General features: G+C 46.0%; 1 protein-coding gene across 1 annotated transcript; it reads left to right on the top strand.

The window, feature by feature from the left end:
* The first annotated feature begins 3,967 nt into the window (after positions 1–3,967).
* On the top strand, positions 3,968–23,713 carry LOC148064532 (protein NLRC3-like). The gene is made up of 12 exons (XM_087809662.1): positions 3,968–4,043; positions 4,117–4,260; positions 4,344–4,457; positions 4,651–4,723; positions 4,998–5,214; positions 5,344–7,138; positions 8,193–8,366; positions 19,624–19,797; positions 21,752–21,925; positions 21,986–22,159; positions 22,467–22,513; positions 22,947–23,713. The coding sequence occupies exons 2-12, from the start codon at positions 4,217–4,219 to the stop codon at positions 23,486–23,488; spliced, it is 3,528 nt and encodes a 1,175-aa protein (XP_087665788.1). The 5' UTR covers positions 3,968–4,043; positions 4,117–4,216; the 3' UTR covers positions 23,489–23,713.
* The last annotated feature ends 1,991 nt before the right edge of the window (positions 23,714–25,704 follow it).

Raw genomic sequence — 25,704 nt, 5'->3', positions numbered from 1 at the left:
TGTCAGCATACTTCTGGACGAGACTCAGCTCAGAGTTGTAGCAGAAGTCTGAAGTGTAGATGGTGAAGAGGAGAGGGGCCAGTACTGTCCCCTGAGGTGCTCCTGTACTGCACACCACAGTGTCAGAAGTGATGTCCTCCAGCCTGACATACTGTGGTGGATCAGTGAGATAGTCCGAGATCCAGGTGACCAGACCAGGGTCCACATGCATCTTTGTCAGTTTGTCCTGCAGCAGAGTGGGCTGGGTGGTGTTAAAGGCACTAGAAAAGTCCAGGATCAGGATCCTCACTGAGCCACTTCCTTTATCCATGTGGGAGTAGGTCCGATGCAGGAGGTGAAGGATGGCATCTTCTACACCGGGGGGCTTGTGCGTGCTGGACATGTGGCCTGAGATGTTTGAGGACCAGTCGCTCCAGTGTCTTCATCAGCGCCACCGGTCTGTAATCATTCAGCTCGCTCGGCCGGATCTTTTTCGGGACTGGAACTATACAGGAAGTCTTCTACAGCGTTTGTACTTTCCCCAGCATCGCTTCACCTCCTGCTTTGCTGACCTCATGGCCCCTCTGTCCCTGCTCCTGAAAGCCGCCTTCACCTTCACCGGGCCTCCACCTCCCAGTTCGACAGGCTCGTGGATCGATACGGTAATTGACCTCTAAGCTTGGCTCGCCAAACTTGGAAAGGGGCCTGGGTAGCACTTATTCCTGAGCCGTTACAACTACGGGATTAACGTCCAACCACCGTCGTAAACACGAACAAGATGGCCGACTACCAACTCAGTCAACGTATAATGGTGATATACTACCACCCGGATCAGAACCAAGACTTCTTTGGATGAAAAGTACAAAACTAGATGAAACTGGATAATAAACAAGTGAAAGAGATAAAGCTGTGATCGCGACAGGTGTGGCAGCGACAGGTGTGGCAGCGACAGGTGAACAAGACTGCATTCCTTCTTCTAGAGCAAGATCGTGTCTGAACTTGTCAGAACATGTTGTGTTGTTGAACTATGTTATAAAAGTGTGAGTCAACTACACACTATGTTGCACTGATGTCTCTGACAGGACACACCTCCTCACTGACGGTTGATCAGTGTTTCCCTGAGTCTGGATCACAAGCAGCTCAGCTCACCTGGAAGTTTCACCTACAAACATGGACACAAGTCTTCAGAGCAGAGAGCTGCTCACAGGTCAGTGACTTTTTTCATGCTGCCATGTTCCCCAGCCAGAGTGTGAATGCATGAGTCAAGAGGGAGTTTGTGAGGTGAATAAATTAATAAAGAGTTAGGTGAATAGATTAACCAAGAGTATGTGAGGTCAATAAATTAATCAAGACTGAGGTGAATACATGAATCAAGAGTGAGGTGAATACATGGATCAAGACTAAGGTGAAAAAATGAATCGAAAGTGAGGTGAATACATAAATGAAGAGTTAGGCGAATACATGAATCAAGAGTGAGGTGAATACATAAATGAATAGTGAGGTGAATACATGAATCAAGACTGGGGTGAATAAATGAATCAAGAGTGAGGTGAATAAATTAATCAAGAGTTAGGTGAATAAATTAATCAAGACTGAGTTGAATAAATTAATCGAGATTGAATTGAATACATGGATCAAGAGTGAGGTGAATACATGAATCAAGACTTAGGTGAACACATGAATCAAGACTGACGTGAATACATAGATCAAGACTGACGTGAATACATGGATCAAGACTGAGGTGAATTGATTAATCAAGAACGAGGTGAATACATGGATTTAGACTGCAGTAAATAAATTAATCAAGAGTGAGGTGAATACATGATACGAGAGTGATGTGAAAACATGAATCAAGAGTGAGGTGAATACATGATACGAGAGTGAGGTGAATAAACGAATCACGAGTGAGGTGAATACATGAAAAGAGAGTGAGGTGAATAAATTAATCGAGAGTGAGGTGAATACATGGATTTAGACTGCAGTAAATAAATTAATCAAGAGTGAGGTGAATACATGATACGAGAGTGAGGTGAATAAATAAATCAAGAGTGAGGTGAAAACATGAATCAAAAGTGAGGTGAATACATGAATCAAGAGTGAGGTGAATACATGATACGAGGGTGAGGTGAATAAACGAATCACGAGTAAGGTGAATACATGAAAAGAGAGTGAGGTGAATAAATTAATCGAGAGTGAGGTGATTACAATAATCAGGAGTGAGGTGAATACAATAATCAGGAGTGAGGTAAATAAATGAATCGAGAGTAATGTGAATACATGATACAATAGTGAAGTGAATAAATGAATCAAGAGTGAGGTGAATAAATGAATCAAGAGTGAGGTGAAAACATGAATAAAGAGTGAGGTGAATTAAACAATCAAGAGTGAGGTGAATACGTGAATAAAGATTGAGGTGAATACATAAATTAAGAATGAGGTGAATAATCGAATCAAGAGTGAGGTGAATACATGAATAAAGAGTGAGGTGAATAAATGAATCAAGAGTGAGGTGAATAAATGAATCAAGAGTGAGGTGAATACATGAATCAAGAGTGAGGTGAATTAACAAATCTAGAGTGAGGTGAATACATGAATAAAGATTGAGGTGAATAAATGAAGCAAGACTGAGGTCAATACATGAATCAAGAGTGAGGTGAATAAACCAATCAAGAGTGAGGTGAATGAACAAATCAAGAGTGAGGTGAATAAATGAATCAAGAGTGAGTCGAATAAATGAATCAAGAGTGAGGTGAATAAAGGAATCAAGAGTGAGGAGAATAAAGGAAACAAGAGTGAGGTGAATACATGATACGAGAGTGAGGTCAATAAATAAATCAAGAGTGAGGTGAAAACATGAATCAAGAGTGAGGTGAATACATGATTTAAGAGTGAGGTGAATAAATGAATCAAGAATGAAGTGAATACATGAAACGAGAGTGAGGTGAATAAAGAGTGAGGAGAATACATGATACGAGAGTGAGGTGAATAAATGAATCAAGAGTGAGGTGAGTAAATGAATCAAGAGTGAGGTGAATAAATGAATCAAGAGTGAAGTTAATACATGAATCAAGAGTGAGGTGAATAAATGAATCAATGTGAATACATTCGATTTTTTCCTTTATTTAACAGGGACACTGCACAGCTTAGCATAGTACTTTAATTATCTTAAAAACAGGTTTGGTATAATTTGGTGCTGCTATGTCTTTAATTCTTGCACCAAATGTATGTGATAGATTCTGCACTGACTCAATAAAATAATTATTAAATGCAGAGGTAATTTCATTACAATCACTGGTTAAATTTCTATGTATTTTCAATTCATGTCCAGTTACCTGATCCGGCTCTCTCTTTGTGAATTCATTAATGTTCCTCCACATCAGTCTATTCCCTTTCCTTCTTTGATAATGTCCATAAAAAAAGTTGGCCTTTGCCTTCTTTGGTTCATTCACTCATTTGTTACGAAGTAAAAACTCGTCCATCATTAATTGATTTAGTGCTGTTTTCACAAGTTGTCATTGAACCAAGGCAGGTTGACCTTGGGGTGTCCATTTCTGAACGTTTTGGTGTATTTTTCTTTAATTCTATTTATGGCATCTAACAATGATTCACAAGAGGCCTCTATATCATCTGTGAGTAGAACATCACTCCAATCAGTTTGGATTATTTCTTCCTTAAATGCATTCATGTCCCGTTTCCTTATTCCATAGGAATGTTTAATTATCTCTTGCTGGTAAGTAAACCTGTTTTTTGTCAACTTCCTTGCAACATGAGTCATATTGTGATCCGACAAGCCAGTGAGGAGATAATAAGATTCAATGATCCTCTCAGGCTTGTTACTGAACAAGTTGTTACATCAGTCAGTATCAGAGAGTGAACACATGAATGTGTGGTTGAGCAACAACATGTTGTTTGTACTGATGAGGTTTTATTATAGTATCAACAACACAATGATGACGAGTGATGATGCTGTTGTGTTTGTGTGCAGGTGTGGACACAGAGGAGGAAGATCCTGCCTCTAAACCTCCTCTGGGTGAAGACCATGACAGTCAGACCAGAGCTCAGAGGTGAGAAGATCACGTCTCTGTCACACCTACAAATACTGGAATCTTCTTCTCACTGAAACTTGTGTGTGTTCAGCTCGAAGCTACGTACATCTGCTGGACCTGGACCTGGACCTGGACCTGGACCTGGACCTGGACCTGCTCCCAGCTGTGAGTCTCTGAAGAGTGACTGGTCTATGGGAAGATTTATTGACTTCAAAGGTGAACAGAAGCGTCAGAGGTGAGAGACAACAGGAGCAACATGACATCTACTGGTCAGATGGTGAACGACAGAAGTGTTGATCAGAGTTGTGTCTCTTTCAGGATCTACCAGGAGAAACAAGAAGAGTCTGAACTCAACTGTGAGTCTCTGAAGAGTGAAGCATCAATGGAACATCTTATTGATTTCAAAGGTGGACAAGAGTCTTCAGGAGACAGGTGAGGTTTTCTTCTCTCTTTTCTCCACTGATACCAACTGCTCATGAACTGTTAGTCAAAAGTGCTGCAGACAGTCGTGAAAGAAAGTCAATATCCAAGAGAAGAAGCAACAAACTGAAGCCATGAAGTCTTGCTCAGATCATTGGTGACATTGTAGAAGTAGAACTTATCGACTACCTGATGTTCTTCACAGAGAGGATCAGCAGGTCTCAGATGTTCTCCAGTGTGTCCAGCAGCATCAGACAGATGTGGAGTCCACGATTCAGGTACGTTCTTCAGCTTCACTTGCGAACTACAGCAGCTGCTTCTGCTGCTTCATGAAGCTCTGAGTACTGGACACCTGCATCTGTCAGCTTCACACTTGAGCTGTTCCTACATGAACCAGAAGGTCTGGTGTGGCTGAGACTCTTGTTTGGTTCTGGAGAGAAGATGAGATTTAAATTGAATTTTTCCTTCTATGACGTCAATAAGAGACGTAATATCACGTCCTGCTCGTGAAGAAAGTTCAGACCTGCCTCTAGTCACATGTGTGTGTTTCAGCTGTTGGAGGAGAAGGTCATGACCCTGGTGAAGGAGGAACTGGAGAGAGTGAAGAAGTTTCTCAGACCAGGTGAGCAGAAACACCTTGATGATGAGGAAGAGGAGGAGTTGAAGTGTGAAGAGCCGATGAGGAGCAGCAGAGAAGCTTTCCTGAATATCATCCTGAACTTCCTGAGGAGCATGAAGCAGGAGGAGCTTGCTGGTCGCCTGTGGGGAAGTAAGAGGATTTGAACCTTCAACCTGCTGAATATGACGTCTTGAAGTCAATTTGTGATGGAAGTTCCTGCAGCTGATGAGAAGATTGATCTTCTAGAATCTTGAGCTTCATGTGACTTCTCTTCTTCAGGAAGTCATGCTGGAAAGCGTCAAAGACGACTGAAGAGGAGCCTGAAGAAGAAGTTCCACAGTGTGTCTGAGGGGGTCGCTAAAGCAGGAAACTCTGCTCCTCTGAATCAGATCTACACGGAGCTCTACATCACTGAGGGGGGCACAGACCAGGTCAACCAGGAGCACGAGGTCCGACAGATCGAAGCAGCCGTCAGGAACCAGACCAGACCAGAAACTACCATCAGAACAGAAGACCTCTTTAAAGCCTCACCTGAGAGAGACCCACCAATCAGAAGCCTGCTGACGAAGGGTGTGGCTGGCATTGGGAAGACCCTCCTGACACGGAAGGTCACTCTGGACTGGGCTGAAGACAAAGCCCACCAGAACTTCCACCTCATGTTTCCTTTCACCTTCAGAGAGCTGAACCTGCTGAAAGAGAAGAAGTTGAGTTTGATGGAACTTGTTCATCTTTTCTTTCCTGAAACCAAAGATCTCATCAGTTTTGAAGGACTCCAGGTCCTGTTCATCTTTGATGGTCTGGACGAGGTTCGACTCCCTCTGGAATTCCTCAACAGTCAGGTCCTGACAGCAGCTACAGAGTCCACCTCAGTAGACGTCCTGCTGACAAACCTCATCAGAGGGAATCTTCTTCCCTCAGCTCGTCTCTGGATCACCACACGACCTGCAGCAGCCAATCAGATCCCTCCTGAGTGTGTGGACATGGTGACAGAGGTCAGAGGGTTCACTGACCTCCAGAAGGAGGAGTACTTCAGGAAGAGGTCCAGTGATGAGGAGCAGACCAGCACCATCATCTCTCACATCAAGACCTCACGAAGCCTCCACATCATGTGTCACATCCCGATCTTCTGCTGGATCATTGCCACAGTTCTGGAGGACATGTTGAAGAGAGGAGAGACAGGACAGCTGCCCAACACCCTGACTGAGATGTTCATCCACTTCCTGGTGGTTCTGTCCAAAGTCAAGAAGATGAAGTACCATGGAGCAGCTGGGACAGACACAGTTTGGGATCCTGAGAGCAGGAAGATGATGGAGTCTCTGGGAAAACTGGCTTTTGAGCATCTGAAGAAAGGAAACTTGGTCTTCTATGAATCAGACCTGACAGAGTGTGACATCAACATCACAGCTGCTTCACTTCACTCAGGAGTCTTCACTCAGATGTTCAGAGAGGAGAGAGGACTCTACCAGGACCAGATGTTCTGCTTCATCCACCTGAGTCTTCAGGAGTTTCTGGCTGCTCTTCATGTTCACCAGAACTTCATCAAGTCTGGAGTCAACTTGCTTGATTCACAGCAACCATCCAGACTGTCAAGAATGTTTAGAAACAAACTTCCAATCGAAAGGTTCTACCAGAGAACCATCAATGAAGCTGTAGAAAGTCCAAATGGACATCTGGACTTGTTCCTGCGCTTCCTTCTGGGTCTTTCTCTGCAGACCAGCCAGAGTCTCCTGACAGGTTTGTTGACACAGACAGGAAGAAGCTCTTGGACCAATCAGGACACCGCAAAGCTCATCAAGAAGAAGATCAGTGAGAATGTGTCTCCAGAGAGGATCATCAACCTGTTCCACTGTCTGAATGAAGTGAAGGACACTTCTCTGGTGGAGGAGGTCCAACAGCAGCTAAGATCAGGACGTCTCCTCACAGATCAACTGTCTCCTGCTCAATGGTCCAGCCTGGCCTTCATCTTACTGTCCTCAGAGGAACATCTGAAAGTGTTTGACCTGAAGAAATACTCTACCTCAGAGGAGGTTCTTGAGAGGCTTCTGTCGGTGGTTCAAGCTTCAAATGAAGTTCTGTAAGTGGATCATTGAAACATCTCTGATATGAACCATGAATGTTTGATTTCCTTCTTCATTTTATTCAGGCTGAGAAACTCCAACTTCCTTTCTCTCTTCATGGTTTTTTTTTCACGTTGTTTTGTAAATCCATCATTTTCTAAAGTCACTTTTTGAAACAACATCAACTTATATTTGAATTTCATGAGCAAACACTTGAACATGTGTCGTGGACACAAACACACAAACAGGGAATGAACAACTGTATGTTTCTCCCTCAGGCACAGACAGGGTTTATTTTAGGATTGTCCCCAAAATCCAGCGTGAAAGCTGAACATAAATGAAGAAAATGAAAAGTTTAACCAGTGTTAATAGAACAGAAAATAACATTCAGAAACAACCTCCTTCAAAAATAGTCTCCAAACTTGACAAATGTTTCAAAAGTTGAAACTAATTCAGTGCATGTGAAGCAAACATGGGAGAAGAAATGAAGGTGAATGTGACGGAGGATGATTGAAACTCCATCTGTGTCACAACATAGATCCACTGGATCCAAAGATGGAGAGAATTCACCTTGAATTTTCTAACTGTAAACATTCAAATGAAGACAACAATGTTGAGAGAGTGCAGGAGTGTGAGTGACAAACACACACACATTGTTTGAGCTTGTATTACCTGCAACACCTTCACACTCACACCTGACACTGTTATGAATAATAACTTTGTAAACCTGTTCGTATTGAATTTAAGGTTAAAAAACAAATAGAATAAATTGACTGAAGTGAATCTTCACGATTGAATCAGTGTCTTGATTAAATTGAAGATATTTTTACTCTGGAAAAGAATTCAACACAACAATTGAGAGAAAACACACAAAAACACCGAGATAAGTAAGTGAATAGAAAAATAATGAATGTGTTATTATGATCAATATACATGTAACAACCTTTTATTTTCATTTGTCATTGTTGTTTGTTTTGTGACTCTTTTCATTTTTCCTTACGTTATCTTGTGTTTGTTTCTCATATAAACACAAATCAATCCTCTTGTTGACGACACTCGTCTCTTTCACAGGCTGAGCAGGTGTCGACTGTCAGAGAGAAGTTGTTCACTTCTGTCCTCAGTCCTCAGCTCTCCGTCCTCTAGTCTGACTCAACTGGACCTGAGTCTCAACAACCTGAATGATCCAGGAGTGGAGCTGCTGTCTGCTGGACTGAAGAGTCCACACTGTCACCTGGAGACTCTCAGGTCAGAACATCATGTCTTCAGCTTCAGAACATGTGAAAGTCAGAGGTGAGACTCCAGAGAGTCAAAGCTGCGCGTGGATCACTCGTCTTTTATTTGTAGGATTCTGCACATAAATCAAAATACTGTTTGAGGATGGATCGCTCACACACTCGTTGCTCTCGCTCTAGAAACACCACACAATTTAAACAAGTTAAACGCTAAGCAATTAAACAAACATATACAATAAAACTGCTACTAAACAAAGAACATAAAATATGACAATTGAAAGAAAAAGGTGTTTCTAACATATTTTTCTACACTAATGCTCACAGAGCATCTCCTCCTCCTACCTCATCGCAGTCCTCGAGGCCATAGACATATTTACATGGACGCCGCATCGACTGCTGCCGCCCACTAGAGCGGTGTGTATACAGGGCGGCCATCTTGGTACAGTGTCACTCGCTCCTACAGTGCATTAGGTCTATAGAGGAATGATGTGTTTACACTATCACTCATCGCTCATTTGTCAAGAGGGCAGAACCCGATCACCAACAGCAAGAGACATGCCCCTAGCTCTGCGGGTAGATTTTGGCCAATTTGAGTAGCTTTGGCTAACTCCTGCTTCAACCGAGACACAAAGTCATGATGGTCAACAACAGTGGAATCAGGGAGAGCATGCTGGAACACAACATCAACAGGTTATCGTGGTGTCCTGCCAAACATGAGGAAAAAGGGTGCGAACCCAGTCGACGGGATACCTGCTTATCTTTTGAGAAATGATCAGTCACAACAAGTACATCCACGCTTTGATTGTCAGATTTCTCACAGACCAAAAATCTATGCAAACCAATTCCAAAGGTGCAGCTGTTGGAATGCATTCAAGGGGGACACGAAATGCAGGTTCTGGAGTTTTAGCAACAACACAGCGAAAACAGCCCTTTACTGATGATTTGAATGATGTCACTCTCCAGTCCACTCCAGTGACACAGTGCGTGCCTGACCCTGACGACCTCTGAGTCATGTAAACCACGCAACACCTGACCTTTGAATGAATTTGGGGCGATTAACTGGAAGATTTTTTGTGTTTAGTCGCCTATGACGTTTGACATAATAAAACGCCATGTTTAGAATGTTGTCCTGTTCTTGCAGTCTGGCTATTTCACTTTTAGTTAATGAGTCAGACTGAGTGATGTCCACAAGTTGAGGAAGAGGAGGTTTTGTGCCTTCTTTCTGGCTCATTCCACCGGAGATTTGTGCTCCAAAAACGGCTGATAATTCTTCAGCTGTCAAGGAATTTTGTTGGTCTAGTGCAGGGGTGGCCAACCAGTCAGAGCCTAAGAGCCACATTTTTTTACATTGTTACCGCAAAGAGCCACATCATACACACACACACACACACACACACACACACACACACACACACACACACACACACACACACACACACACACACACACACACACGCATCTCCGGACGAAAATGCAGTGTGAATGCTAAGCAGCATTCACACAATTGGTAGTACCGGAAGTAGTAGTAGTGGAATCAGTAGAAGTGGAACTGGTAGTGGAAGAAGTAGTTGGATTAGTAGTAGTGGAATTAGTAGTGGAAGTAGTAGTTGAAGTAGTAGTTGTGGAAGTAGTAGTAGTGGAAGTAGTAGTGGAATTAGTAGTAGAAGTAGTAGTGGAATTAGTAGTAGAAGTAGTAGTGGAATTAGTAGCAGAAGTAGTAGGTTACAGTGGAAGGAGTTGAAAGTTGAGTTGAAGAGTTTCCTCATTGAAATGAACGGGGGAAAAGGGTAGAAAAAGAGGAATAAAAGAAAGAATGGAAGAGATAAAAGAGAACTTTTCCACAGACTATAAACAAACCATATATATAAAGTCATATGTCACCTCTGGGTTTTGAACCCAGGACCTCAGTCATCAAGAGCGAGGTTCATACCACTAGACCATCAAGCAATGAAACAAATGACATTTATTTTTTGATATATCTTTACAGTTTTAAGCAATGGTTCCTGTTTTTTTTATTTTGTCTTTGAGTTCTTCATAGGTTCTAAAAACATTGTTGTCTCAGTGCATCAGTGAATCTGTGATCCATCGCAGGGTCTGGTTGAGGAAGTCATGTGTTCGTTTATCCACGATTGCTTTCACCTGATCAATCGTGTCACCTTGGTCTTTGTTCAACAAGTAAACCTGGACGCTCTTGTTTTCATTCATCAACTGTTTACTTCTGCTCCAGGTTCTTCTAAAAGCACATTTTTCCTGCTCCAGCCACACTGTACTTTATTATTGATCTGTTTTTACTTTCTCCACTAGAGTATTACTTCAACTGTAAAGTGTCTTCAGATAACTTTGTTATGATAACACACTTTTACAATTTACACAATTAAATTATTATTATTATTATGAATTACTCTTAGTACTAGTACTTGTAGTACTATAAGTACTCGTAGTAGTATGAGTACTCATAGTGCTAGTACTCCTAGTAGTACTAGTATTAATTGTAGTAGTAATTGTATTTGTGGTACTCGTAGTAGTACTAGTAATTGTAGTACTCCTAGTAGTACTAGTATTTGTAGTACTCCTTGTAGTACTAGTACGTGTACTAGTATTCTTAGTAGTACTAGTATTTGTAGTACTCGTAGTAGTTCTAGTATTTGTAGTAGTACTCGTACGTGTAGTTATACTACGAGTGAAGGAGTAGAGGATTGAATAAGTGGAGGAGTGAAGGAGTAGAGTATTTAATGAGTAGAGTAGTGAAGGAGTGAAGGAGTAGTGAAGGATTTAATGAGTAGAGTAGTGAAGGAGTGAAGGAGTAGAGGATTTAATGAGTAGAGTAGTACAGGAGTGAAGGAGTAGAGGATTTAATGAGTAGAGTATTGGAGGAGTAGAGTAGTGAAGGATTTAATGAGTAGAGTAGTGAAGGAGTGAAGGAGTAGAGTAGTGGGAGAGTAGAGGGGTGAAGGAGTAGAGGATTTAATGAGTAGAGGGGTGAAGGAGTAGAGGATTTAATGAGTAGAGTAGTGAAGGAGTAGAGTAGTGAAGGATTTAATGAGTAGAGTAGTGAAGGAGTGAAGGAGTGAAGGAGTAGAGTAGTGGGAGAGTAGAGGAGTGAAGGAGTAGAGGATTTAATGAGTAGAGTAATAGAGGAGTGAAGGAGTGGAGGAGTGAAGGAGAGTATAATTATTAGTATAACTATAAGTTTAAGTATAACTATAAGAATAAGTTAAACTATACTTATAAGTATAACTATAAGTATAAGTATAAGTATAACTATAAGTTGAACTATAATTTAATTTAAACTATAATCTGAAAGGCTTGTCGTCCAAACAGATTCTATATATACATATTCAGTTGCCTCAACACAATCCATTTTGTGTTTTGAGAAAGAACCATAACTTGGTTCTGACTCTGGTTCTGCAGCAGCATCTTTTCCAACAACCCCAGCAACCTCTCCATTGTAGAAGAGTCTTGATCAACTGGCTGCTGTCTCTCAGGTGGTTCACAGGCTGCTGTAGGTTAACTTCAACTCTATCCATGTTCACCTCTTCACTATGTTTGGCTGGTGTCTTCAAACTAGTCTATGAAATTCATCCAACTCGTCCTGCACTTCACGGCTGACCATTTATCCAAAGGATGGACCGGAATGTGAGAGCCAGCTCTGGGTGATCAAACATTTGCCTTGTTCCCACAAGCAACCTGTGGCGACTGCAGCAGCTTTATTGAGGCGGAGCCAGTAGTCAAACGGGTCTTCATCTGTGAGAGTTGAACGAAAGGCACCATGAATATCGTTCGGAAGAAAAATGTTTCCTCAAGAGACCATACACAGCGTGAGGACGGCGTGCAACATCTATCTCTCCATTTCTATCCCAAACTTCACTCTTTAGCTCGAGCCCTTAAATGTGTGAGAATTTCTTCGACCCGACTCTCCAGTTGAACATCACGTTTCTTGAAATAATCTTCCATCAACTCGAGCCATTCTTCCAACTCAACTTTGTCTGAACATCCCCACGGAAAACAAGAGGAGCCTTGAGTTCTCTTTGTGTTTCGTGTCTAACATGAGAGAATCTAGAAATGTCCGTTGGGAAGTGACTTGAACCATCATGGGCTCCTGAGCTGTTGTGTGGGGCTGATGGAGGGGCTGTCGTCCTTGGATGGGATACCATAGTCTCAGCTCACTGTCCTCCATATGTTGAACTACATCAGTCATTTGGTCAGTCATGTTGGCATTAGCTGAAGGTTGATAGTAGTCCATGTATAGTGGAAGTAGTCGACTCCTTGATTGTCAAACACACACACATTGTTTGAGCTTGTATTACCTGCAACACCTTCACACTCACACCTGACACTGTTATGAATAATAACTTTGTAAACCTGTTCATATTGAATTTAAGGTTAAAAAAACAAATAGAATAAATTGACTGAAGTGAATCTTCACGATTGAATCAGTGTCTTGATTAAATTGAAGATATTTTTACTTTGGAAAAGAATTCGACACAACAATTGAGAGAAAACACACAAAAACACTGAGATAAGTAAGTGAATAGAAAAAGAATCAATGATGTGTTATTATGATCAATATACATGTAACAACCTTTTATTTTCATTTGTCATTGTTGTTTGTTTTGTGACTCTTTTTATTTTTCCTTATGTTCTACGTCATTGGTGCTCCGCCCTCCAACGGCTTTGCTATTGGTTTACCCCGAGGCACCGCCTCGTCTCTGAGAAAGCTTAATGAACTCGCCACCCAGCAGGGGGCAGTCCACTTCCTATAAAGGCGGGAAGCACCCGCCGCACTTTCTCCATTTTAAACTCAGCGAGAAAGCTCCTGGATACAGCATGGCGGACGTGAGCATGAACGTGGACGTAGATGTGTCTTTGTGCCTAACGTGTGACACCCCCCTGGGGAGGGGGGACACACACGCTCTCTGCTTCGTCTGTCTAGGCCCAGATCACGCGTTTGCGGATTGTGGGGCCTGCCGTATGCTTCCAGAGGAGGTCCGGAGGAGACGGGGAGCATACGAGGCCCGTCGCGTCCTCCAGCCAGGTCGTGGGCCGACTACGATGAGGAGGACGACTGGCGGTGTTATGAGGCGGATCCGAGCACCCTGTTCGAAGCGGTCGGGGGAGCCGGGCCGGTTCCTCGCTACCCGCTTGACGTCCTGCCGCGCATATTCACCGCCGCGGCGAACCTTATGGAGGTCGAGCTCCCCCCCGCACCTCCACTCGCGCCACCACCGTTTACATGCGGAGTGAAGGTCGGGCGGAACGAAGCGCGCAGGCCTACGGTTCCGGGGGTTATCTGTCCTAAGCTGGACGAGATCTGGGGCTACGCGCGGCGAGAGTCTGCCTCTCCCATGGCTTCAGGGCCTCCCGTAGGATCCTACGGACCCTATTGCCGTGTGGACGGGGTGGACTGGCGGCGCGGTGTCCCGGAGCCCTCGGATACGGTACGTGCCGCCCTCGACCCGGGAGCTCGACTGTGGCCAGGCCGCCCTGTAGCTCTGCCTAGAGCTGAAGACAGGTTGACGGCAATGTTGTTTAACAGATCCTACAAGGGGGGGACGCAGGTGGTCTCCCTCGCAAACAACATGGCTCTCCTGTGCGGTGCGCTCGACAGGCTCAGCGGGGCTGGAGAATGTACGGGACCGGGTGAGTGATGCGGTGCCGACGCGCGCGCGACCTAACTCACTTCAGCTCCGGGTTAATTCTCCAGCACATTCCTCCACATCGCGGGTTTTGTCAGCTCCGGTGACACTAAGAAGTGCTCAGTGAGTTGGGAAGACTTCCGGGGGGGGAAGGGAGCACGCACGACGCGCATCTGAGGTGTCTCACGCGCACTTGCGCGCTTCTCCCACAGAGCCGGTTTTTATGTATAAGAGCGGGGGTTCTAGTGAATCCAACTCGAGTACATGCTCTGTGGATTCAAGAGATAGAGACGCGGCTTGTGTGATGCCCTTTCGTCTACGGCCCGCCCTTGGGGGGCGGGCGGAGGACTACCCAAGGTTCGCCAGGGCTGCGGTTCTGACAGAACATTATTCGGCTTGGAGTCGCCTGGTTTTACTCCTAAGACCCACTTGGCTGGGGGGAGTAATCAGGCGGGGCTATGCCCTACAATTTGCCCGTCAACCCCCGCGTTTTTCAAGGATTCTCTGGACGCGTATGGCGGAGCAGGATAAATTATCCTGTTTGAGAAACGAGGTGTCTACTCTGCTGCAGAAGGAGGTCGTAGAACTGGTCCCTGCAGCCGAGATGATGACAGGGTTTTACTCCCGGTACTTCCTCGTGGCGAAGAAGACCGGGGGTTGGAGGCCCATTCTGGACCTCAGCTATTTGAACAAGTTCATAGCTACCCGCCCGTTTCGCATGTTGACGGTCAAGAAACTGCTTTCAGGTGTAAGTCCAGGAGATTGGATGACATCTATCGACCTGACCGACGCGTACTTTCACATACCGATAGTCAAGAGACATCGAAAGTACTTGCGTTTCGCCGCCCGAGGGTCGGGTGTTTCAATACACTTGACTCCCGTTCGGCTACTCTCTGGCACCCAGGACCTTCACCAAGTGTGTGGAAGCGGCAGTGGAGCCATTGAGAGTGAGTGGGGTAAGGATCTTGACCTATCTGGACGACTGGTTGATCCTTGCCAGGTCAGAGGCAGAAAGTTACGCTCACACACAGAAGGTGTTGAGCCATATTGCCACCCTGGGGTTCACAGTGAACCTCAGCAAGAGCGCTCTGACTCCAGTTCAACAGTTAGTTTACCTGGGGGTACTGTTGAACTCGGAGGAAGGATACGCGCGCCTCCCGGACGTGCGTATCCAGCCCATTCTCCGACTGACAACACAGTTGCTTGAAGCTTGGTGTCACGTGACAACAGCAGGCACTGTTATGTCCCTCCTGGGGCTCATGGCGGCAGCCCACACGGTTGTTCGGCTGGGCTTGCTGCACATGAGGGAGCTTCAGAGATGGTTTGGTCGTCTCAAGCTAGACCTCAAGCGGGAAAGAGGTCGGAAAGTGCGCCTTCCCGCTCGGGTTTTGCAGGACATCCAGTTTTGGAACTCTCACGCCAACCTCAGGCGGAGAGTTCCATTGGGTTGCGTCCTTCGTTACACTCAAGTGTTTACAGGAGCTTCTCTGACAGGTTGGGGAGGCACCTCGGGTCAGGCCTACGCCAGTGGGGTCTGGAGCAGTCCGGTGCTCAGACACATAAACTGGCTAGAGCTGAAGGCGATTCACAATGTCCTGCTTCACCTCTCTCCCCAACTGTCACGGTCCAACGTCCTAGTACTATCAGACAGCTCCACCGCTGTGGCGTACGTAAATCGCCAAGGTGGAGTCAGATCCCCAGCCCTTCTGAGTGTGGCAAAGAAGATTTGGCTGTGGGCGGACTGTCACCTGCTTTCGCTCAGAGCCCAGCACGTACCGGGCGAGCTGAATGCAGTAGCGGACTGTCGAGGGGGGCCATCCAGGACGAATGGGGTCTGTCCGAGGCAGTGGCAAGCGAGATCTGGTCTGGATTTGGTCACCCGGTTGCAGACCTCTTCGCCAGCAAGGAGAACTTCAAATGCCCTCTTTGGTTCTCCCTCAGGGCTTCGGATTGCCCCCCACTAGGCGTGGATGCTTTAGCCCATTCGAGGTGGCCGGTCGGTCTGCTGTTCGCCTTCCCTCCTCCGCGGCTCCTTCTCCCCTTGATTCGGAGGACGAGGCGGGGGGGGCTGAGGTTAATTCTAGTAGCACCAGACTCCCCGGGGGCGCTCTGGTTCCCAGAGCTGGTGCGCATGGCGGTCGGGGCCCCGTGGGCCATCCCTTGGGGCCCCGCTGCCCTGTGTCAGGCGGGGGGGACTCTGACAGCGCCCCCGGTGCTGGGCCGGCCTCTCAAGGTGTGGCTCCTGCACGGGACGAGCTGATCGGGACTTTGGACCCGGACGTTCTCCACACGCTGGAGAACGCCCGGGCCCCGTCAACACACAGGCTTTATGCCTCAAAGTGGGGGATATTCTCCCGCTGGTGTTCAGACAGGTCCTTGGACCCCAGCTCTTGTTTGGTCTCCGCTATCCTGTCTTCCCTGCAACATTTGCTGGATAACGGGCGGACTGTGGCGACACTGAGAGTGTTCGCATCAGCCATAGCGACGAGGCATGTCGGTTTTGAGGGTGCTTCGGTTCGCGCCCACCCCTTGGTGGCACGTTTCCTGCGGGGTGACTGCAGGCTTCGACATCCTGCAAGGCCTTCCAGCCCTCAGTGGGATCTCCAGTTGGTACTGGACTCTCTCACAGGCCCGACCTTCGAGCCTCTTGACCAAGTCCCACTGGATATCTTGTCTTTCAAGGTATCGCTCCTTCTGGCACTAACAACCACGAAGAGAGCAAGTGAGCTTTGTGCCCTCTCCATTAGCCCTGAGTGTCTTTCCTTTGGCGTCGAGGAGTCTTCGGTGTCTTTGCGTCCTAACCCAGCGTTCCGCCCGAAGATTCTGAGTTCCTTGTTCCGGGCGACGATCTTCACGCTGCGGGCCTTTCACCCGCCGCCTCACTCGGACCCGGGTCAGGAACGTCTCCACCTGTTGTGTCCAGTGAGGGCGTTGGCCTGTTACTTGCGGCGAGTGGCCGAGTTTAGGCGCTCTGATGCCCTCTTTGTCTGCCACGGTAGATGCCGGCGGGGAGAGCGGTCTCCCCCCAGAGGTTCTCTCATTGGGTGAGATCGGCCATTATCCGGGCCTACCGAGCAGCGGGTGGATCCGCTCCTAGCGGTCTGAGGGCACATTCCACCCGTGGCGTGGCAGCCTCAGTGGCTCTTTTGCGGGGTGTGGCAGCAGAGGATATCTGCTCAGCTGCCTCTTGGGCGTCCACGTCTACCTTCGCTAAGGCCTATCTCCTCGACGTAACGGCGGGATCAGTAGCTCATACTGTTTTGAGCGCTGCTGTGCCCCCCTCAGGGCCCACGGCTCAAGTGGTTTTGGACCCTGGGCCGGCGGGGCCCTAGCGATGCTGCTCCAGGAGCAGCGTCCAGCTGGGGGTACATTTATCCCGTCAGGCTTCGCCTTTTGGGTAAACCAATAGCGAAGCCGTTGGAGGGCGGAGCACCAATGACGTAGAACCCCTGAGTTATCTATCATAACCTCAGGTTCTACGAGTTGGTGCGAAGCCCTCCAACCTCGTCGCCCAGCGGCCGCCCTTCTCGCTGAGTTTTCAGTTGGAGAAAGTGCGGCGGGTGCTTCCCGCCTTTATAGGAAGTGGACTGCCCCCTGCTGGGTGGCGAGTTCATTAAGCTTTCTCAGAGACGAGGCGGTGCCTCGGGGTAAACCAATAGCGAAGCCGTTGGAGGGCTTCGCACCAACTCGTAGAACCTGAGGTTATGATAGATAACTCAGGGGTTATCTTGTGTTTGTTTCTCATATAAACACAAATCAATCCTCTTGTTGACGACACTCGTCTCTTTCACAGGCTGAGAAACTGTCGACTGTCAGAGAGAAGTTGTTCACTTCTGTCCTCAGTCCTCAGCTCTCCGTCCTCTAGTCTGACTCAACTGGACCTGAGTATCAACCTTGACCTGAAGGATCCAGGAGTGGAGCTGCTGTCTGCTGGACTGAAGAGTCCACACTGTCACCTGGAGACTCTCAGGTCAGAACATCATGTCTTCAGCTTCAGAACATGTGAAAGTCAGAGGTGAGACTCCAGAGAGTCAAAGTTGAGTCTCCAGTGAGTTCTTCAATGAAGCAGATGATTCTAAGTGACCTCAGTCTTCAGCAGGTTCTCACACTTGAACTTGATTTGTTCTTCTGCTGGGTCGTGCTGTTCAGTATGTTGACACATATTTACTGATCTCAGATCCATTCAAACACATTTGATTCTTAGACTTTTGAACTCTTGTGAGATAAACAGAGAGGAAGTGGACTTTCAAAATAAAACTAAAAACGTTTCACAATAAAATAAATAACATGAACACATGAACTTAAATCCACTGCAAACTTCACAATAATACAAAGAATATTCAAAGTAGAAACAAGTTTCGACATCAGTTAGTCTGAAGCGAAAATGAAAAACACCAGAAGATTCAATGAACTCATGACTTGTATGAAAACCATTAGATTTTCACTGATTATTATAAAACATTGAACCATCAACATAGTCCTGTCAATCAAGTCTGAAGCCATGTTCTAGTCACTAGATGAACCATCTATAGGAGATTCACTCAATAAAAACTCACAGCATGGATCAGTGACCAGAAGATGATTTGACTTTAGACTCACTCAAATAACTGAGTCGACGCTCGAGTCACAAATGACTCGTCTGGGTCGACTCTTGAGTCACGAATCACTTAACCAGGTGCAGTAGTGAGTCACTCTTCACGAGTCCCAGTGTACTGGAGTCACAAATCACGAGTCACGAGTCTGATAGGTGCGACCAGAGTTGGACTCGAGTCCAAGTCGTTGACTCGAGTCCATCTCTGCCAAAAGTATTGTCTTCAAACATGGAAGATTGTTTCAAATATCAATGAAAGGTGACAGTAAATCCAGGTTTGACCCTCCTAGGCCTCCATAGTCAAACCTGGAACTACAGAGAAAACATTTGAAACCTGGAGATTTAAAGGAACGACATGTTTGAACAATGATGGAGGAAAACTTTGAAAACTTTGACAAATGTTTCAAAAGTTGAAAGTAATTCAGTGCATGTGAAGCAAACATGGGAGAAGAAATGAAGGTGAATGTGACGGAGGATGATTGAAACTCCATCTGTGTCACAACATAGATCCACTGGATCCAAAGATGGAGAGAATTCACCTGGAATTTTCTAACTGTAAACATTCAAATGAAGACAACAATGTTGAGAGAGTGCAGGAGTGTGAGTGACAAACACACACACATTGTTTGAGCTTGTATTACCTGCAACACCTTCACACTCACACCTGACACTGTTATGAATAATAACTTTGTAAACCTGTTCATATTGAATTTAAGGTTAAAAAACAAATAGAATAAATTGACTGAAGTGAATCTTCACGATTGTATCAGTGTCTTGATTAAATTGAAGATATTTTTACTCTGGAAAAGAATTCGACACAACAATTGAGAGAAAACACAAAAAAACACTGAGATAAGTAAGTGAATAGAAATAGAATCAATGATGTGTTATTATGATCAATATACATGTAACAACCTTTTATTTTCATTTGTCATTGTTGTTTGTTTTGTGACTCTTTTTATTTTTCCTTATGTTATCTTGTGTTTGTTTCTCATATAAACACAAATCAATCCTCTTGTTGACGACACTCGTCTCTTTCACAGGTTGAGAGACTGTCGACTGTCAGAGAGAAGTTGTTCACTTCTGTCCTCAGTCCTCAGCTCTCCGTCCTCTAGTCTGACTCAACTGGACCTGAGTCTCAACGACCTGCAGGATCCAGGAGTGGAGCTGCTGTCTGCTGGACTGAAGAGTCCACACTGTCACCTGGAGACTCTCAGGTCAGAACATCATTTCAAACAAACACAAACACACACATGGATGTAAACAGTGAATGGATTCAAGTTTCTTCATGAAACCTTTTTCACTCTGAGAAGGATTTGAATGACTTTTCCTCGACTCATGAACTTGGTTCTAGAAGTTGATATTTCATGAACACAACAGGAAGGTGAAGAATATTTCAGGTCATGTATAATATTTCAAGTCACACAACACAAGTCACACAACACAAATCACACAACACAAGTCGCACAACACAAATCACAAAACACAAATCACACAACACAAGTCGCACAACACAAATCACAAAACACAAGTCACACAACACAAGTCGCACAACACAAATCACAAAGCACAAATCACACAACACAAGTCACACAACACAAATCACAAAACACAAATCACACAACACAAGTCGCACAACACAAATCACACAACACAACTCACATGACACGAGTCACACAACACGACTCACACAAGTCACACAACACGACTTACACAACACAACAAGAGTCACACAACAAAAGTCACACAACACGACTCACACAACAAAACAAGTCACACGACAAAAGTCACACAACATGAATCACACAACACAAGTCACACGACACGAGTCACACGACAAAAGGCACACAACAAAAGTCACACATCAAAAGTCACACCACAAAGGGCACACAACAAAAGTCACACATCAAAAGTCACACCACAAAAGTCACACCTCAAAAGTCACACCACAAAAGTTACACAACAAAAGTCGTACAACAAAAGTCACGCAACAAAAGTCACACCACAAAAGTCACACAACAAAGTCACACAACAAAAGTCACACCACAAAACTCACCCAACAAGACTCACACAACACAACTCACTTGACACAAGTCAAGCAACACAAGTCACACAACACGACTCACACAAGTCACACAACACGACTCACACAACACAACAAGAGTCACACAACAAAAGTCACACAACGCGACTCACACAACACAAGTCAAATAACATGAGTCACACAACGAGTCAAAGTCGAGTTACACAACACCAGTGTGTGTGGAGTTACACAACTAACACAAGTCACACAAGTACACAACACAAGTCACACAACCCAAGTCACACTACACGAGTCACACAACACGAGTCACACAACAGTACTCACACAACACAAGTCACACAACATAAGTCCCACAACACGAGTCACACAACCCAAGTCACACTACACGAGTCACACAACACGAGTCACACAACAGTACTCACACAACACAAGTCAAATAACATGAGTCACACAACAGGTCAAAGTGGAGTTACACAACACCAGTGTGAGTGGAGTTACACAACACCAGTGTGAGTGGAGTTACACAACACTAGTGTGAGTGGAGTTACACAACACCAGTGTGAGTGGAGTTACACAACACAAGTGTGAGTGGAGTTACACAACACCATTGTGAGTGGAGTTACACAACACCAGTGTGAGTGGAGTTACACAACACTAGTGTGAGTGGAGTTACACAACACCAGTGTGAGTGGAGTTACACAACACCAGTGTGAGTGGAGTTACACAACACCAGTGTGAGTGGAGTTACACAACACCTGTGTGAGTGGAGTTACACAACACCAGTGTGAGTGGAGTTACACAACACCAGTGTGAGTGGAGTTACACAACACCAGTGTGAGTGGAGTTACACAACACTAACACTAACACTGACATTAAACACAAACACACATCAATCCTCTCACAACAGTGAGTCATGTGATCATTTATACATCAAGTGTTGAACTGATGAAAACTTCATTATTTCATGTGTTGATCAAGTTGATCCTGATTGAAATCAAAGTCTTCAAATGTTCACACAATCATGTGATGATCTTATGAACGTCAAGAGTTCAGTGTTTCCTCCAATCAAGGCTTTCAAGTCAAAATAGAGAAAAAGTCTCTTGTTGACGTTTCCGTCTCTTTCACAGGCTGATCTACTGTCGACTGTCAGAGAGAAGTTGTTCACTTCTGTCCTCAGTCCTCAGCTCTCCGTCCTCTAGTCTGACTCAACTGGACCTGAGTCACAACGACCTGCAGGATCCAGGAGTGGAGCTGCTGTCTGCTGGACTGAAGAGTCCACACTGTCAGCTGGAGACTCTCAGGTCAGAACATCATGTCTTCAGTTCTTCTGATTTAATGAAACTGTTTCTCCTTCATTACAGTCTGTCAGGGTGTCAGATCTCAGCAGGAGGTTGTTCTTCTCTGGCCTCAGCTCTGACATCTAACCCGTCCCATCTGAGAGAGCTGGACCTGAGCTTCAATCATCCAGGAGGACCAGGACTGGAGCTGCTGTCTGCTGGACTGGAGAGTCCAGACTGGAGGCTGGAGACTCTCAGGTATGGACGAGCAGCAGAACTCACTGACTGAGCTCCAAAGATCTTCAGACTGAACATGTGATCAGAAGCAGAGAGATGTGAGTGTGTGACGCTGCTCAGACTCTTCATCTGAACTGAGCACATGAATCCAACTCTCAGAGCTTCTCCATGTTCTCCTGCTGGACACCAGTGGAAGAACAAGGAGACAGTGGAGACTGAGCGAGTGTTTCTAGATCCATCTTTGTTGTGGTCAACACAGTCATGAAAGAACGTCCACTTAGCATCTGAAGTCAAATGAATCTGATCTTCTCAATGTTTCCTCCTCCAGGCTGCATCACTGTGGACCACAGAGGTTAACATCTGGATTGGAGATGTGTAAGTTTGATTTGATTGATGGATGAGAACTCCTTGACTCTGTCAGCTTCTAGTGGAGCAGTTGTGATGTTGAGATATTGTTACACTTGAATCTGCTGATGGAGCTTCATCAAGTCCAGGATGATGGTGGAGATGAACACAGAGATGTTTCAAGTACATGAAGAAACATCATGTTAGCTACATGCTAGTTTAGCTGCTGACTTGATATGGACACACTGGTGTCAATCAAATGTGACAAGATGATTCTGGGATGTTCCTCCTGGTTCTTCTCTGGAGGTGGTCCCAGTCTCAGAAGACTTCACTTTGAAGATGATCTCCACTAGATGTCAACAAACAGAGCAGCCCTCCCTGGCTTGCTGGGACACTGAGTCCATGATTGTGTTGAAGAGAAAGTTCTTCCACCATCATCACCTCTCGTGTCTTCTTCTCTCAGACTTCCGTCCACTCTCACTGGACCCGGACACAGCACACCGGCGCCTCCTACTGTCCAACGACAACAGGACGGTGGAACTTGTGACGCAGGATCAGGATTATCTGGACCATCCCGACAGATTCCACCGGTGTCTTCAGGTGATGAGCAGAGAAGCTGTGACTGGACCATGTTACTGGGAGCTGGAGTGGAGAGGAGGAGCTTCTATCGCACTGACTCTCAGAAGAGACGGAGGGAAAGAAGACGAGTCTGAGTTTGGACAGAACCGTTATTCCTGGAGTCTGAGCTGCTCTGATGATGATGGATATAAATTCTGTCACGATAAGAAAGAAACTGTCATCAAGAGTCAAGAAGTTTCTCACAGAGTAGGAATGTTGATGAACTTTAGTGAACCTGGATATTTAATCTTCTACAGTGTCTCCTCTGATGGAAAGAAACGCCTCAAAACCTTCTTCACCTCCACTGAACCTTTGTACCTGGGATTTGGACTCACAGAGGTTCCTGGTTCTGGTTCCTCAGTGTGTGTGTGTGACCTGAGTGTGTGAGTGTGTTCCTCCAACACACTTGTGTTGCTGCTGTCAATCATCATTAAAGTGCTGACAGTGATGATGGAAGAAATCTGCTCCTGAAACAAACGTGTTGATCTGAATGTTGTTGAAGAAACTCTTTCATCACTTGTTGAGTCGACTGAAGACTTGAAGTTCAGTGGAGCACGAGTCACTTATGATGTTCATCATGATATAATAAAACATTTGGTTTAAAACTTTCAAGAGACTCATGGTCACTTCACAATAAAAGGTTAGAAAGAAGGTCAGACGGGTAGATGTGAGGTCAGACAGGTAGATGTGAGGTCAGACAGGTACATGTGAGGTCAGACAGGTACATGTGAGGTCAGACAGGTAGATGTGAGGTCAGACAGGTAGATGTGAGGTCAGACAGGTAGATGTGAGGTCAGACGGGTACATGTGAGGTCAGACGGGTACATGTGAGGTCAGACGGGTACATGTGAGGTCAGACAGGTACATGTGAGGTCAGACGGGTACATGTGAGGTCAGACAGGTACATGTGAGGTCAGACGGGTACATGTGAGGTCAGACAGGTACATGTGAGGTCAGAGGGGTAGATGTTAGGTCAGAGGGGTACATGTGAGGTCAGACGGGTACATGTGAGGTCAGACGGGTACATGTGAGGTCAGACAGGTACATGTGAGGTCAGACAGGTACATGTGAGGTCAGACGGGTACATGTGAGGTCAGACAGGTACATGTGAGGTCAGAGGGGTAGATGTTAGGTCAGAGGGGTAGATGTTAGGTCAGACGGGTACATGTGAGGTCAGACGGGTACATGTGAGGTCAGACGGGTAGATGTGAGGTCAGACAGGTACATGTGAGGTCAGACGGGTAGATGTTAGGTCAGACGGGTACATGTGAGGTCAGACGGGTAGATGTGAGGTCAGACAGGTACATGTGAGGTCAGACAGGTAGATGTGAGGTCAGACAGGTAGATGTGAGGTCAGACAGGTAGACGTGAGGTCAGACAGGTAGATGTGAGGTCAGACAGGTAGACGTGAGGTCAGACGGGTACATGTGAGGTCAGACGGGTACATGTGAGGTCAGACGGGTAGATGTGAGGTCAGACAGGTACATGTGAGGTCAGACAGGTAGATGTGAGGTCAGACGGGTACATGTGAGGTCAGACGGGTACATGTGAGGTCAGACGGGTAGATGTGAGGTCAGACGGGTACATGTGAGGTCAGACGGGTACATGTGAGGTCCGACAGGTAGATGTGAGGTCAGACGGGTACATGTGAGGTCAGACGGGTACATGTGAGGTCAGACAGGTAGATGTGAGGTCAGACGGGTACATGTGAGGTCAGACGGGTACATGTGAGGTCAGACGGGTAGATGTGAGGTCAGACAGGTACATGTGAGGTCAGACAGGTAGATGTGAGGTCAGACAGGTAGATGTGAGGTCAGACAGGTAGATGTGAGGTTAGACGGGTACATGTGAGGTCAGACGGGTACATGTGAGGTCAGACGGGTACATGTGAGGTCAGACGGGTACATGTGAGGTCAGACGGGTACATGTGAGGTCAGACAGGTAGACGTGAGGTCAGACAGGTACATGTGAGGTCAGACAGGGTTAAATCAAACACCAGAGTTGATTTTAGAATCTATTTATTTATTGAACCTTTTGTGGAATCACCTCCTTTGATCGACAACCATCATTTCTGACACACACACACACACACACACACACACACACACACACACACACACACACACACACACACACACACACACCCCCACACACACCAACACACACACACACACACACCAACACACACACACACACACACACATCAGGTTCTTCTCTTCATTGTCATCAGAACCGTCACGAGGCTTCAGAGAAAGTTCTAGAAGTTCTTCTTCATCTGGACTCGTGGCTCCAGAGACAGTCCTCCAGGGTCTGTCGTCTGGTCCAGCCTCCAGTCCTGTCTCCCATGTTCACGCTCTCTCCAGGTCCTTGTACTTCTTGCGGAACACGGACACCTGGTCCTTGAAGAGCACCGGGTCCAGGCGCAGCTGCGAGTGCACCAGAGGCATGTAGCCAAACCAGCTGAAGGTGTTGATGCACTCCTGCCGCTGACTGAAGTGCTCGGGGTCGACCCAAGGAACCGTCCTGGTGCCCTGGTGAGCCAAGAGAAGGTGGTGAGACTAAGAGCATCGGCAGGATCTCAGGAAGAGGAGCGCCCACCTGTG

The sequence above is a fragment of the Callionymus lyra genome, chromosome 15 (genome assembly GCF_982586985.1).
Source record: "Callionymus lyra chromosome 15, fCalLyr1.hap1.1, whole genome shotgun sequence".
In the NCBI taxonomy this organism is placed as follows: Eukaryota; Metazoa; Chordata; class Actinopteri; order Syngnathiformes; family Callionymidae; genus Callionymus; species Callionymus lyra.
Note: the sequence above shows the minus strand (reverse complement) of the source record. Positions and strands in the feature narration are given on the sequence as shown.

Coding starts and splice junctions, on each gene's coding strand:
- LOC148064532 (XM_087809662.1), top strand. CDS start 4,217: ATGGGAAGATTTATTGACTTCAAAGGTGAACAGAAGCGTCAGAG. Junction 4,458..4,650: donor CAAGAGTCTTCAGGAGACAG/GTGAGGTTTTCT, acceptor TGTTCTTCACAG/AGAGGATCAGCAGGTCTCAG. Junction 21,926..21,985: donor TGTCAGCTGGAGACTCTCAG/GTCAGAACATCA, acceptor CCTTCATTACAG/TCTGTCAGGGTGTCAGATCT.